This window comes from Pieris rapae, chromosome W, assembly GCF_905147795.1.
Source record: "Pieris rapae chromosome W, ilPieRapa1.1, whole genome shotgun sequence".
Taxonomy (NCBI): domain Eukaryota; kingdom Metazoa; phylum Arthropoda; class Insecta; order Lepidoptera; family Pieridae; genus Pieris; species Pieris rapae.
The window spans coordinates 2079815-2095219 of record NC_059533.1 but is presented as its reverse complement, the minus strand read 5'-3'; the positions used below and the strand labels follow the sequence as shown (position 1 = coordinate 2095219).

Genomic DNA, 15405 nt, shown 5'->3' with positions numbered 1-15405 from the left:
TTTCTCCCGCTAGCTGTGAAGTTCGCGCTGTAATAAGATTTTTGTGTGCAAAAGGACACATTGTTACCGGCGATGAGACGTGGATATCCTACATCAATCCAGAAACAAAACAGCAATCAATGCAATGGCGCCACTCAACTTCACCAAAACCAAAAAAATTTAAACATTTCAGCTTTGAAAATGACAAGGAACTTCAGAACGCCGTTGAAAACTGGTTCGACTCGTGTACGGAGTGTGTTTAAACGCTTCCGAGTTCGGAATCGGGAGTGCTCTTCTGGACTTGTTACGTGGAATCCACGATGAAATATAAATATTTTTCAAACTCTCAATGGATCGTCGCCCTCGTGATGTGGCCGATCAAGCAAAACATTATCTCAAACGTGAGTTTCGAACGAGAGACGACGCTGCGACGATGCATCGCGATACAATTCTTAATTTTTCTTATTATTTTTGACAGATAGAAAAATATTCGGCGACTTGGATTACTTTTTATGACCTTCTCGACGAGGAAAACGTAAAAAACGAATCGAACACGAAGATAACTCACTCGGTCAACGACAAACTGTTGTTGTTCTTGTCGAGCAACCGATCGGCGACCACGCCGCTGAGGCTGACGAGCTTCGTCTCCTTGATTAAGCAGTATTTAAACGAGAGAGGTTCGTCGGTCTGTTCTATTCAAACGTACATACCTTTTAGAAATTTAAATTGATCTTTAGATTGACATTTTCAGGAGCAAGCATTCGGAAACCGGAGCATTTGACCCTGAAAATTCTGTCGAAGCAGAGGAACGACGAACTCATCGGTCCCACGATCTATTGGCTTATGCTCGACTGCTTGAAGTCGCTCATCGACGCGTTCGTGCTTCACAAAGACGTCGTCGAAGTCAAAAAGTTGCTGCTCGTCGCGAACACTACTTTGAAGGTGACGCCGAAAATTCTTGCGACCCTCAAGGCTGAAGTGAGTTTTTTTTATAGAACAGCTTGCGAGTGCGTTGCTAGCCTTTTAAGAATTGGTACGACTGCATTTTGTGTCCTGCGCTCGAATACTCGAAATTGAGCGTCATCATCGAGGAACGAATGAAACGGGTCGCGACCCATTTGGCAGGTCGGACGTCGGTGCTGTCGAGTCCCGTGAAACTAATATTTTCTTCCTTGATTTCACACGAAGACAGAGTGATCAAGAGGCTCGTGAAGAAGATGTCATCGGATGTCGAGGCTAAAGAGACGACCAGAAAGTCGACGAACTCTAAAGGCAGTAAAAGAGTGTGAACATCGTGAACACGGTGGTCGAAAACGGAGACGCATTCGTCCGGATCGAAAGTAATTGGAAATTTAATCCGAAAAAATTAACGGAACATCAGAAGGAAAAGTTTCAAAGAAAGCGAGAAGATATTCCTGCGGACGTGGATAACCGATACCATCGAAACGACCTCTTCCAGCAAATCCTTCGGTTCCTCCGCCGCCGACAACATCACGCGGACCGACACGGCCGTTCCCGAAGTGGTAAAAACCAATGATTCAGAGTCGGCCGCGCCTAACAATTCGGACATCGCTAAAGTGACCCCGAAGATCAAAGACTCCAACTCTCCACGAATACTTCTCTCAAAGATCGAGTGACTCGTAACGTAAAGAAATTAAGGCGGAGAAATCCTGTTTGAGAAAAGACGGCGTCAGCCAACTGGTGGTGGTCTGTGGAAAGTTGTCGCCCATGGTGCCCACCGTGGCGAAACACACGTTAAAACAGATTGGGGTGAGTCCAATAAAAATTAAGGTCGTGATCGCCAGCATCACGGATGTTAAGGTTAGGATAAATTTGGTTGTGCAATTACGTCGAAATACCAATACAAGTACAACTTTACTCACATTAAATATAAATATTATTAAAATCTATTTTAAAAGCTATATTAAGCCGGGTCCACATTTGTAGCATGTTGGCGTATCACGATCAGTCGTATCGTATCTACTATTTGTATCATAAATATGGACGCTCATTTTGTCCATGTCGTATCTTTAAGGCGTATTTTGTAAAAAACACGTCCATACTTAGCATAAGCTGTATCATGTCAGTGTATCGGCTTTTGCTTTACAAATATAGACGCTCACTTTTCTTCCGATGTATCATTTCCTGATACGCGTGTCTTTCAGTGTACCTTTCCCTTCTCGTACGGTTCAGTCATGTCTTCCTTCTCAAACGGTTTAGCCATGTCGGCAATTGCTGACAATTTGGCGGTGACTTGCGCCTGTTATCAAAGTCACTCTGGAGATTCAACTAGTGATGATGAAATTCCTATACGAAAGAAACAAAAGATGAGCATTTTGGATGCACCCGTGTTTCGACCTATGGTTGATGAATTTAAAGTCAGTATTGAAATTTACATTATGGATAATATAATTAGCTATGATTTAAAAGTAACAAGTGTGCTTTTGTCAGCTGTGCATAGCCAATGTTAATTTTTTAAGTAAGCAACTATTTAATCACCCTTATCTTATGAAGTACATTTCTGTATTAAATAGAAAAAGGATTGTGAAAATAGACTGAACTCAATGGCTTAGTTGATATGGCAAACAGTATTGTTAACATTTGTGCAACATTGAATTCCATCCACTGAAATAAGTAGATAATAACCCGCTTATAAATTAGTTCATGTTTTATTTTTCTTTTTAAAATTATAAAGCCATCTATTAATGTGTACCATATATATATATTTCCAATTGCAATAGTATTTTTTTATTGTTTGTGAAATTATCTATTGCATATTTTTTTCTTAATTATAATTAACTATATATACAAATTTAACTTAGAACTCCAGGCAATTGGGGTTCAGTAATTAAACCTTAGCATTTGTTAATATGTCAAATAAACAGACAAAACATTTATTGTAGTAGTCTAAAACATAAAGACTAGTTTAGTATTTACTTGGAAAGGGAGACCACTCGGCTACTGCTTAAAATGATCACCAAATAGGAATGATGTGGTTCAAGAATATGTTGAATAGATTATTATTGTGTCTTAATCTGATTCCAGGAACCACTCACATACATAGAGAAAATTTTACCAGAAGCGTCCAAATATGGCTTATGCAAAGTTATACCACCTGATGGATTCACACCACTCTGTAATCTTGATGGGTCCATGAACTTTAATGTTACAAACCAGTATGTCCAACGGATGTTCAAACGATATGGGCCAGCTGCTACCAAAAAGTTAAGCGCTTTCAAAGCCCTCTTGGCACCGCAAAAAGTGCCATTCAAGCGACCGCCATTAGTAAGCGGCTTGGAAGTGGACTTACCACATTTATTGAAGCTAGTGCAGCAAATGGGTGGCCGAAAGAAGTTAACAAAAATAGTACAGTAGAACAAAGTGGCTGAGCAATTAAAGTGTTGTAAGAATTTAAAAAATCCCGGTCAAAAAATTAAACAAATTTATGAAAAATATCTACTCCCATATGAAGTGATGACATCGTTGGAGAAAGAAAATTTGATAGAACAAGTTGAGCATTTGTGCGAAAGAAGTCAATCAAGGATGTTTAACCGTGCACGAAGTCCTTTGCACGCACAAAAGCAAATCCTGGAGCCAGGTTATTCAACAGATAATGATTCGTCTGATGAAATCCCGACAAAAGATGGTTTAGTATTAAATGCCCTTGCTGAGACTGAAGACTGCATTGTTCCTGGTCGATCAATGAAACTCCACGCATTTCAAAAAGTAGCCGAAGTCGCTTCCAATGCATTTTTGTCTTCCACAACTCGGAAAACAAATTCGATAGAAAAAGAATATTGGGACCTTGTCTTGTCGAGGACAAAGCATGTCTGTGTAAACGCAGCTTCCATAGACACGGGTGCCGCGGATGATGGGTTTCCAAATAATGATTCCACCGACCATTATAGTAGACATCCTTGGAACTTGAAGGTGAGAGATCATTTTGAAACTCAATATTCTTAATAAGTTTATCTAGTTAACTTTAATATTTAAAGAAAATTATATAAAATCTAAGTCATAACTGCAATTTTGAGTTGTTTTCATATTTTACTAACACCGTAGGTATTGGACAGTATTAAAAATTATATGGAAAGTAAAATATTATTGAGTTAAATTGTGTTATTGATAATAGCTGAGTTTAATCATCCGACGTTTGTCGTTCGTTTTTGCCGCGCACCACCACTATGTGGAACCAGCTAGACACTGAAGTATTTCCAAAGCAATTCCACTTGGGGTTCTTCAAGAAAAGAGTGTACCAAAAGCCAGCACGAAGCGCGAACCCTCTGGAATAGTAATAGTGGCCATCGCCGACGGTATTACTTAACATCAACAGGACCCGTTAGACCCCTGCTCTATAAAAAAAATGCTGACTGGCATAGTACGTTATAAGGGGCTTTGCCTTGGCTTGATCAATGTTTACTTTACATTTTCTATAGCCACTACTTATGTGAAATGCATTTAAATTCTTATTAATCAATTCATTATTTCAGTGTATCAGTAGGGATTCCTTGGTCCCGTGGTTGGAATGACTGCCCCCACATTACACCTGGGAATGCTGTTTTCGACGAGTTGTTGGCACAGAGACCCTCATGGCCTCCCATGGATTGAGTATATGCATAGTGGAAAGAAGAAAGTATGGTATGTGGACGTGTGAATAATATTAAATTTTATTGATTTTTTACAAGACAATTCTTCTAGACCAGTCTGTCTTACATGTTTTCTTAATTTTTGGATTTAACGCCACGCCTACATAGAATGAAAATTTTTGATGAGACCTACTTGGGTAACAATGATCTCAGCTCTTCCATATAATATATATTTGAGAGCGGAAAATAATAAACAGCACAAATATGTGTCTCCTCCAATTTCTTTTTCTCCCCTTTGGACTAGAGCATTGGGCCATGAGGTTCAGGTGAACAGGCGCTAATTAAAGATTGAAGTTGGCGCTTGGTAGTAGAATCGGTGACCCCTGAGTTGGTGCTTTCCTCAAACTCTTTAAATTTATTTCAATTTTCTGTTAATCAATTTTATCTATTATCTGTTTAACATTTTTTTTTTACATTGCTCGAACGCATTCCAGGTATGGCATCGACGATTCGCAGAGCGAGAAATTTCGCAAAGCAGTCGAACGCTTGTGCCCGGCGTTCGTCCAAAATAAATCCGTGTGGTTGCTATCGGATATAGCGATGATCCCACCGGATTTATTACAGGATTCGGTGTCTCTTTGCCGGGCTGTGCAGAATCCGGGCGAATTTATTATAGTTTTCCCGAAAGCTTATTCATCTTCAATTGCCACGGGATACACAATATCCGAAAGTGTGTACTTCGCTACATTGTCCTGGATACACTGTCTCGGTGAAATGTTTGATGTAAGTTGAATGTTTATTCTAGTAAACTCGAACTCAAAATATTCATCTAGGTAAACATGTACACTTATGAACGTCAAAAAAAAAACAAATTAAATTTGCATTTACAACCAGTTCGCAAGTCAAGGGCGTAGAGCGGGTAAGGAGAACTGGCAAGAAACTTTCCGCCACTCTTTTCAATCGCCAAGTTTTTAATACAAATTGTTCGCCACATTTATAAAAGGCTTTATTAATTAATTTACTTTTAACGAGGGCTTTGAATTTATTTACTGATAGTTCTCTAATTTCGCTTGGGAGTTTGTTGTAAAAACGAATACAAGTAAACGCACATTTACAGACACACACACACACACACACACACACACACACACACACACACACACAAACAGTAAACCCTAATGAAATTTACTTTCAATAAACGTCACTGAGACGAATAAAAAAACACTTGACAATATCAACAATCTATTGACAAACAAGATAGCGGAAGTTATGTGCCAGCCCTGCACCTAACAATATAGGATTTCTGCTGACGAAGGACGCCACCGGCGACGCTAGATATAGGACTTAGTTTTAAGAATTCATTCTTGTAAGCATCGCGCTACAGATAACTCTTAATTTGTAAATTATAATAAATTAGTTTGATATTAAATTGGTTTTTTTTGGAGTGCACCGGCGGGTGAAATTTAATTGGCGCAGTCGGTAGGATACTCAAGATTTTCCGGAAAATTAAGAAAATATAACGGTTTCGAGGCCCCCCGCCTGGCCGACCGGTTTTTCTAAAAACCGCAAGCGAGTATCGAGTTAAGAAGAAAACCCCTGGAATCTAGAAATCGATGCAGCAGTCCAGAAAACCAATGTGAGTTGCACAAATTACTTATTGTGTTGTTATATATCCTAGTTTCCTAGTTGTTCCAAAATTTTCCATCCGAGGGAATTAAGTAATAAGAAGGCTGTTACTTACCAACAGTCTTCCAGAAGTAATTTTATTGATAGAATAAGAAACATAGAAGAAATGTCTTTCGACCCTTATATTATTTTTAAAGCTTTACGGGTGGTGCCCGAATTTGACGGGAACCCACATGTATTACCTAGATTTATAAGAATTTGTGATGAACTGGTGAAAAGATATTTAAAAAATGACGCCGAATCAACTCTATCGAATTTATCTTTGATTAACGGCATTTTAAATAAGATAACGGGACCGGCCGCTTGCCTCATAAATAGTAATGGCATCCCTGAGAGCTGGGGTGGCATAAGGGAAGCGTTACTTAACAACTTCTCAGATCAGAGGGATGAGACGGCGCTGTACAATGATATTTCCTTACAAACTCAGGGTAATAGTACCCCTCAGGAATTTTATGATAAGTTACAATCCTTATTCAGTACGATGATGACTTATGTCACGTTACACGAAACCCTTTCTACAACAATAGAGGCCAAACGGCACTTATACAAAAAATTAACGAAACAAGCATTTATTCGTGGCCTTAAGGAGCCACTTGGGTCTCGTATAAGGTGCATGAGGCCCGAATCTATTGAAAAGGCTCTCGAATACGTTCAAGAGGAATTAAATACTATATATCTACAGCAACGTAACGATGCTTCATCTAAGCCAAATCACTCATCTAACTATAACAGTAATGTACCTAAGCCTACATAAACCACTAACAATTCGTCAAACAGATTTACTTTACCACAAGTACCATACACTTTCCCGCCACAATTTAAACCTAACCCACCTTACCAATTTAGAATGCCTATTCTAAACCCACAATACCCACCTAGAATGCCCACACGTACCCAACAAATGTTCCGTGCCCTTCCACCTAATTATAATCCTCAAAGTAATGTATTCCGTGCACCCCCACGTCCTCAACCGAAACCCCAAACTGGCCCAACTCCAATGAGTGGCGTGAGTCATTATGTGACAAAGGAATCCGTACCTAGACACGATTGGCGTATACACGGAAATCCACCACCTACAAATTATTTTAAAACTCGTGACGTAAATTTAAATGAATGTGCAACCAATAACTTTTACCCAAATTATGACTATTATGAACCTGAGCATAACTATTACTATGATTGATATTCTGACGATTACAACTACTATTACGAAGACAGAAATCAAGAGTACTATAACGAACCTTGTGACTATAACGAAGATAACGAATCAAATCCACAAACTGACATGACTGACACCGGAAATTTTACCAAGGTCAAGAGTTCAAAAGAACCAAAATAGAAATTAACCTTCAAACTCAAAGACAGTTGCCCTATATACAAATTGAGAATGCCCACTTAAACTTTTAACAGACACCGGGGCAAATCAATCTTTTATTAGCCCCGACGCAGTTTATACTTACTTTTACCATATCCCATTGACTTACGATCCGTTTGAAGTTACTAACGTTCATGCAACATCTCGAAATAAATATTCGATTACGATACCTTGTTTCCAGGAATTTAATAGTGATAAAGAAATTAAATTATTTATGTATAAATTTCATGACTACTTTGACGGTTTAATTGGACTTGACTTGTTGACAGAATGGGAGTCTAAAATAGACCTTAAACATAAAACATTAGTGACTAAATTTGCTACTAACTCGATTCGAATGTACGATTCTAAAAATTGTAATTTATACGAAGACATAGTACCTGCAAACAGTTCAAAATTAATTAGAGTTCCTATTAATACATTAGACGGTGAAGTCTTAGTGCATGAACAATTAATATGTAACTGCATTATACATGAGTGTTTAACCACAGTTAAAAATAATCGCGGATTTTTAGAAATTGACAATCCCACAGATAATGACGTAATTATTTCATTCGATCGCCCTGCAACCGCGGAATTATTTAATATTGAAAGTTTTGACAGTCGTTCACCAAATAAAGTCGAAGAGGTTATTTCAAAATTACGTACCGACCATTTAAACCCGGAGGAAAAAGCGAATTTAATTTCAGTTTGCTCAAAATATGCAGATGTTTTTTATATTGAAGGGGAATCGCTTACTTTTACCAACAAAATTAAACACCGAATTAGAACAACCGATGAAATCCCCATATATATACTAAAAGTTATCGCTATCCGCAAATACACAGGCAGGAAGTTAGGGAACAAATTGAAAAAATGCTAAATCAAGGGATAATTAAACCTTCTGATTCAGCTTGGAGCTCACCAATTTGGATAGTACCAAAAAAGGCAGATGCTTCTGGAAAACAGAAATGGAGATTAGTCGTCGATTTTCGTAAATTAAATGAGAAAACTATTGATGACAAATATCCTATACCAAATATAACCGATGTCCTTGACAAATTAGGGAATTGCCAGTACTTCACTACTCTCGATTTAGCTAGTGGTTTTTACCAAGTGGAAATGGACCCAATCGACATTTCAAAGACCGCATTTAATGTAAAACACGGGCATTTTGAATTTTTGAGAATGCCCATGGGACTTAAGAACTCGCCATCAACCTTTCAAAGAGTTATGGACAATGTTTTACGTGGCTTACAAAACGTTATTTGTCTAGTATACTTGGATGATATAATCGTATTTAGCACTAGTTTACAAGAGCACATAATTAACCTTGAAAAAGTATTTCAACGTCTCCGCGAATCTAACTTTAAAATACAAATGGACAAATCAGAATTCCTTAAATTAGAAACAGCATACCTAGGACATATAATAAGTAAAGAAGGAATTAAACCAAATCCGGACAAAATTAAAGCTATAACAAAATACCCAGTCCCGAAAACTACAAAAGAAATAAAACAATTTTTAGGTTTATTAGGCTATTACAGATGTGCAGATTTAGCACGTGTTACCAAACCATTAACTAAATGTTTAAAAAAAGGTAGTAAGATTATTTTAAATTCAGAATATATGGATTGTTTTGAAAAATGTAAAGCTCTTATAACTAATGACCCGATTTTGCAATACCCCGATTTTACAAAGGATTTTATACTGACCACAGATGCATCTAATTTAGCTATTGGCGCCGTTCTTTCTCAAGGCCCAATAGGCTCAGATAAACCTGTCTCATTTGCCTCGCGTACTTTAAATGAAAGCGAAATTAATTATAGTACGATAGAGAAGGAATTGTTGGCTATAGTTTGGGCTACAGAATACATTAGACCCTATTTATTTGGCCGGAAGTTTAAAATCGTTACAGACCATAAGCCTTTACAATGGATAATGAATTTGAAAGAGCCTAACTCACGTTTAACCCGTTGGCGATTAAAACTTAGTGAATATGACTATACGGTTGTGTATAAAAAAGGTAAGTCGAACACGAATGCAGATGCTTTGTCACGTGTAGAATTAAATAACGAGACAGTAGAATCATTAGTAGTTAATATATCTGACTCCGTATCGACTGTGACATGTCCTGACGATAGACCTCTTATTAGCCTTTCATCGACTGATACTGCACCAACTTTAAGAGCCTACAGCACTGACGGAAGGGGTGATATAAATCAGGTAGGTACAAAACATACTAGTCGCGAAAGTCCAATACTTGACATCCCCATAAGTGAAGACCCTCTTAACTTGTTTCGAAAGCAAATCCTAATAAAAATCACAAATAACTCACCCTCAACTAAACCCGTTCTTAATAGACCTGTATCACAAAGAACGGTTCGGTGGCCGTCGATACGTAATCTTATACTAAAATAAGTCCTGAGTACATACCTCAAGGTATTGCTTCTTATTAGGGCGAAAGGCACAAAAAAACACGTCAGCCGTAAGGATGGATAGATTGTTAGTTTTGGGAACAAGAAATGTTAGGCTGATGTTGAACTTGCCTTACAATAATAGTTCACGCACAAAAACACTCACTATAGGTTTTAATGGAGGACGAAACTATTAGCAAGAAATGCACAAAAAAACACTATAAAATTGCATCTAACTTTACGCAACGAATGTTCAACCACGACTCATTAACAATGCGCGGATCAGCCGTGTTAAAAATATTTTTGGGACCACCCTCATGGCCCTCAATTAATTTTATAAACTAAAAATGATTCTATTCCGAACAAGACCTTTTGAGAATTTTTCGCGCGTCTCTGTACAAATTAATGAGAACAGCCTTCAACAAGAAATTATCGCCATAATTAAAAAATATGTAGATCCGAAAATACGTACTGCTATACTCGTCGAACCCTTAGGAAAAATGTTGAGTATAGTACCTATTATTCAAAACACTTTTCGAAGCTCATCTATGAAATTATTACTTGTTAAACGGCAAGTTGAAAATATTAGAGATTATTTAACCCAACAGGACACGATTAGAAAATATCATGAAGGTAAAACCAACCACCGCGGAATAAATAAATCATATATGTCCTTATCCCAAAGGTATTTCTGGCCTAAAATGAAACATGATATAGTTAATTACATAAGCATATGCCCAATCTGTAACTCCGCAAAATACGATCGTAATCCCGTACGCCCAGAGTTTAAAATTGTACCGCCACCTTCTCGACCATTTGAAACAGTTCACATAGACGTCTTGACCTTAGAACAAGATAAATTTTTGACGCATTTTCTAAGTATGCTCAAGCATACCGACTTAATGACTGTACAGCTCCAAACATAATTGATAAACTATTAACTTTCATGACACATCATGGATCACCTATGACTTTAATTTCCGATAGAGGAACAGAGTTCACAAATCAAGTATTTGCTGAATTCCTACGCCTACATAAAATAAATCACCATATGATAGCACCTCACAGTCCTAATGAAAACGGAATGATAGAGCGTTTACATAGCACCCTTATAGAACATAGAATATTAAGATTAAAGCACAAAAACGAATCGGCAGCCAATTTAATTTTATACGATATGACATTGTTACTGGACATTATGACCCTAGAGACCCTACAGATTTAAACTTAACAGAAAGACTTTTACAACAATACATACAAAGTCACCATAACAATATGCTAACAGTGTATAGTATGATACATGACTCATCGTTCGCAGAACGCCAAGCGATAATGCAGAGACACAATTCCCATAGGGAACCCGAGACTGATTACACACCTGGACAGGATGTTTATATAAGTAATCCGATAGCTGCGAGACAAAAGTTAGCTCAACGTTATATACAAGACAAAGTTGTTACAAATTTACCCATACATAAATATACCTCTAAAAAACGATTACCTGTATCGAAATCCCGACTATAACGTGTTCCAAAAAGTAGTAAATTGTTACAGGATGCTGCTGACAACCCTGGTGTTGTCCCTGGACATAGCAATGACCCAGGAGATAAGACTTGAGAATATGGACAACGGACCTGGACTATTACCGTTTAATATCGGACTTACTGACATAATTACCCATTATCATACCTTTTTGCATTTCATTGACTTGGATAAAATTGGCCTGAAGATTGAAACATTAAAGACTCAAATTCATGACATTGAGGGTTACTTTGACAATCACAACATTTAACGGAAAAATTAGATAAAGCATCGTTGTTATTAAGTACATTAAAACCTGGTCGCGTTAAAAGAGGTTTATTTAATGGTTTAGGCTCTATTATTAAAAGTGTAACCGGTAACTTAGACTACAGCGATGCCATTAAATATGACGAGGCCATTAAAATTCTTCAAAATAATCAAGATAATATAATTTCCGAATTTAATAATCATATAAGTCTTAGTAAGGCGTGGATGTCCGAGCACGCGAAAATTATTGATAAATTAGTGGAAAATCAAATTGATTTAAATAAAACAATGTATTTTATGATTTCGAAATTTAATACTGAACATGTAGATACAGTAATCTTCGCAGAAATTTCCCAATTATTAAATTCATTTGATGATAATATTAATGAGCTACTATTAGTTATAAGAAATATCGAAGATAGTTTAGCTTTTACGCGCACTTATACAGCGCACCATATTATGTTAGATGTAAGTATGTTACGTAGTATGTTAGGTACTTTAAGTTCTGTTTATAAACCGGAACAGTTATTAGATTTAGAACTCCGCGAATACTATAGCGTAATTCGCACTGGGTCATATTTTAGTAATAATAGAATAGTTATAGTGTTACGGTTTCCCATAATATCCCCTAATACTTTTACCCTTTTTAAATTATCCATCTTACCAAATCATTACGAACACATTATTATACCTCCCTTTCCTTATATAGCAACCAATAACGATAATTATGTGTACATAGAGGCTGAATGCCCGAAGTCAAGAAATCGGTTTCTGTGTGAATAGACACTTAATCATCATATAAAACGCTCACCTGATTGCATAGCAGACCTTGTCATCAGCCAGCAAGTGTCAAATTCATGCATACCTACCGCGTTGACACTCGCCAAGCCTGCCATGGAAAAATTAGACGACCAACATTACTGCGTTACGTTTCCAAGTTTAACTAAAATATCCCTGTCATGTAAACGAAGAGAATATCTGAATCTGCAGGGCAGTTACCTTGTAACAATACCGCCGAACTGTTCTCTACATACTAAGGACCTCACCATTGTTAACATAAATAACCAATTAAAAGGGGAGCCTTTGAAGATTTTGCTACCAATGAACTCTACCCCTACGACACCACAGCGATCCTTAAAGATACATACGATTGATTTGAATGGATTACATAATTTAGAGAAGCAAATCGAAGTACAAATGCCTATTATTCCGGAAAATCCAACCATCATTTACCACACCACTTTACCCTTCTACGTAATGCTCCTGTGTTCAGCTATTTTTGTAATATACATCGGATATCGTCGACTCCATAAAAGGACCCAGAATGCTGGAATTCAAGAGCAACAGGGACACCCAGAAGGTGATCCAGCCGCAACATTTTCCCTCAACGTCCTCAAATAGTTGCGGATCTGCGGGGGGAGGAGTTATGTGCCAGCCCTGCATCAGTTATGTGCCAGCCCTGCACCTAACAATATAGGATTTTTGCTGACGAAGGACGCCACCGGCGACGCTAGATATAGGACTTAGTTTTAAAAATTCATTCTTGTAAGCATCGCGCTACAGATCACTCTATTAATTTGTAAATTATAATAAATTAGTTTGATATTAAATTGGTTTTTTTTGGAGTGCACCGGCGGGTGAAATATAATTCGGACGTATATATTAGTATATAATCTGTGTAATTTCAAAAGAATAACAATTACTGTGTGGAAAATGTTCTAAATGAAAGTGTCGGTTTAATTAGGTGTTTAAATTTAGATACTTTTCAAACTCTCCATGGTAAATGTGGTAGAAGATGCAGAGAGTCACATATCTCTACTCGTCGCCAATGGATCAAGCTGCTCGGAAAGTGACTGGTCGTTGACAATTCCAAAATTCGTCCTTACAACAGACGCATCCAATGTCGCTTTAGGTGCAGTACTTTCCCAAGGTCAAATTGGCAGCGATAAACCCATCGCCTTCGCAAGTCGTACGCTAAATGATGCGGAGACACGCTACAGTACAATAGAAAGAGAGTTATTGGCTATCGTCTGGGCGACATAACTTTTTTGACCTTATTTATATGGACATCAATTTACGATATACACCGATCATAGGCCGTTAACCTGGCTTAACTCAATAAAGGAACCAAATACCAAATTAACACGTTGGAAATTACGTTTAGCTGAATTTGACTATGATATTGTATTTAGAAATGGGAAACAAAATTCAAACGCAGACGCATTATCCAGAATTAGGATTAACGCCTTGGGCAATGACAATACAGGCAGTCCTCGTACTTACGGCATGTTAGGTTCTTGAAATACGCGACGTAAGTCGAGAGTCGAGACATATTTTTTCATATGTTTACATGTAAAACTCAAGGGTTAGGTTCCATACGGACTCGAAATTGAAAGAAAAATACTTTATTATCAAAAGTAAGTTCTTAAAATATTTTTTTTGTATTTGAGTTATTAATTTTAATAATTATTATAAAACTTTAATATGTAATCAAAATATGCAATGAGAAATAAAAAATTAAACTTTTGGCTTAAAGAAACTATAGCACAACATCCGCACACCGCAGTAACTGCAATTTCAGGCAAACGGTTAGCCAAATGAACAATGTCAGTTGTGATTTCATTGATATTTGGTTGATCTGTGGATGAAGAACTTTCAGATGGCTTGAAAAAAGTGGGCATAACTTTTTCCAAACTCCTTTTAAATTGTTGGGTGTCACCTCATCCCATAAAGCAGCAATATTTTTTACGGATTGCAAGATATAACTTTTCCAAAAATCTCTCAGCTCCATACCATCATTTTCATTAGCCTTTACAGCCTGTGAAAAAGTTCTCCTGAGATAATAGGCCTTAAAAGACGCTATAACTCCTTGATCCATCGGCTGTAACAACGAAGTGGTGTTTGGTGTGCCGTCCCCACGGACATTGAGCTTGCGACAAGTGAATTCTCCTATGCCGTAAATCGAAACAAATGACGTATCTTGAGGAATAGTATCAAAAAATTGTTCGACGTAACTTGAAACGACGTAAATCGAAACGACGTAAGTCGAGGACTGCCTGTATCTCACTAAAGGTAAATGTGGACAGTAATGAAAGAAACCTTCAAAATCATATTGATAATTAATCTCACCGAAGAAATAACCCGTTTAGCTGGAAACCAAAATCAAACAAATCCCCCAACACCTATGGAAGTGTCTCCAGTTTCTGAACGAACACTCAGTGTTAAATCATTAGGGTCTAGCACTATTACGGCATCTGAAAAATCAATAAGTGAAATAATATAGTATCTAGGCCAAAACAAAAAATATTAGAAGTACACTTACCTGTGAATAATATAGAATTAAAGTAATTTATGTAGCTAATGAAGAGGAACAGCTAGATATAGTTCTTAAATATCATGATGGGAAAAATAGTCACCGCGGTATCAAAGAGACTTTAATTCATTTAAAAAGAACCTATTTCTGGAACAACATGGAACAGACCGTTGCTTTATTATAATTAACGCTTGTGAAACTTGTAAAAAGATGAAATACGATAGAAGACCTCAAAACCCGAATAACAATTGACACAGACACAAGATAGACCATTTCAGGAGT

At 37.3% G+C, this 15405-nt stretch overlaps 1 protein-coding gene across 1 annotated transcript; it reads left to right on the top strand.

The window, feature by feature from the left end:
* The first annotated feature begins 3594 nt into the window (after positions 1-3594).
* On the top strand, positions 3595-5357 carry LOC123690443 (protein Jumonji-like). Its single transcript, XM_045633871.1, has 3 exons — positions 3595-3939; positions 4481-4617; positions 5060-5357. Exons 1-3 carry the CDS (start codon positions 3682-3684, stop codon positions 5355-5357), a joined length of 693 nt encoding a protein of 230 aa, XP_045489827.1. The 5' UTR covers positions 3595-3681.
* The last annotated feature ends 10048 nt before the right edge of the window (positions 5358-15405 follow it).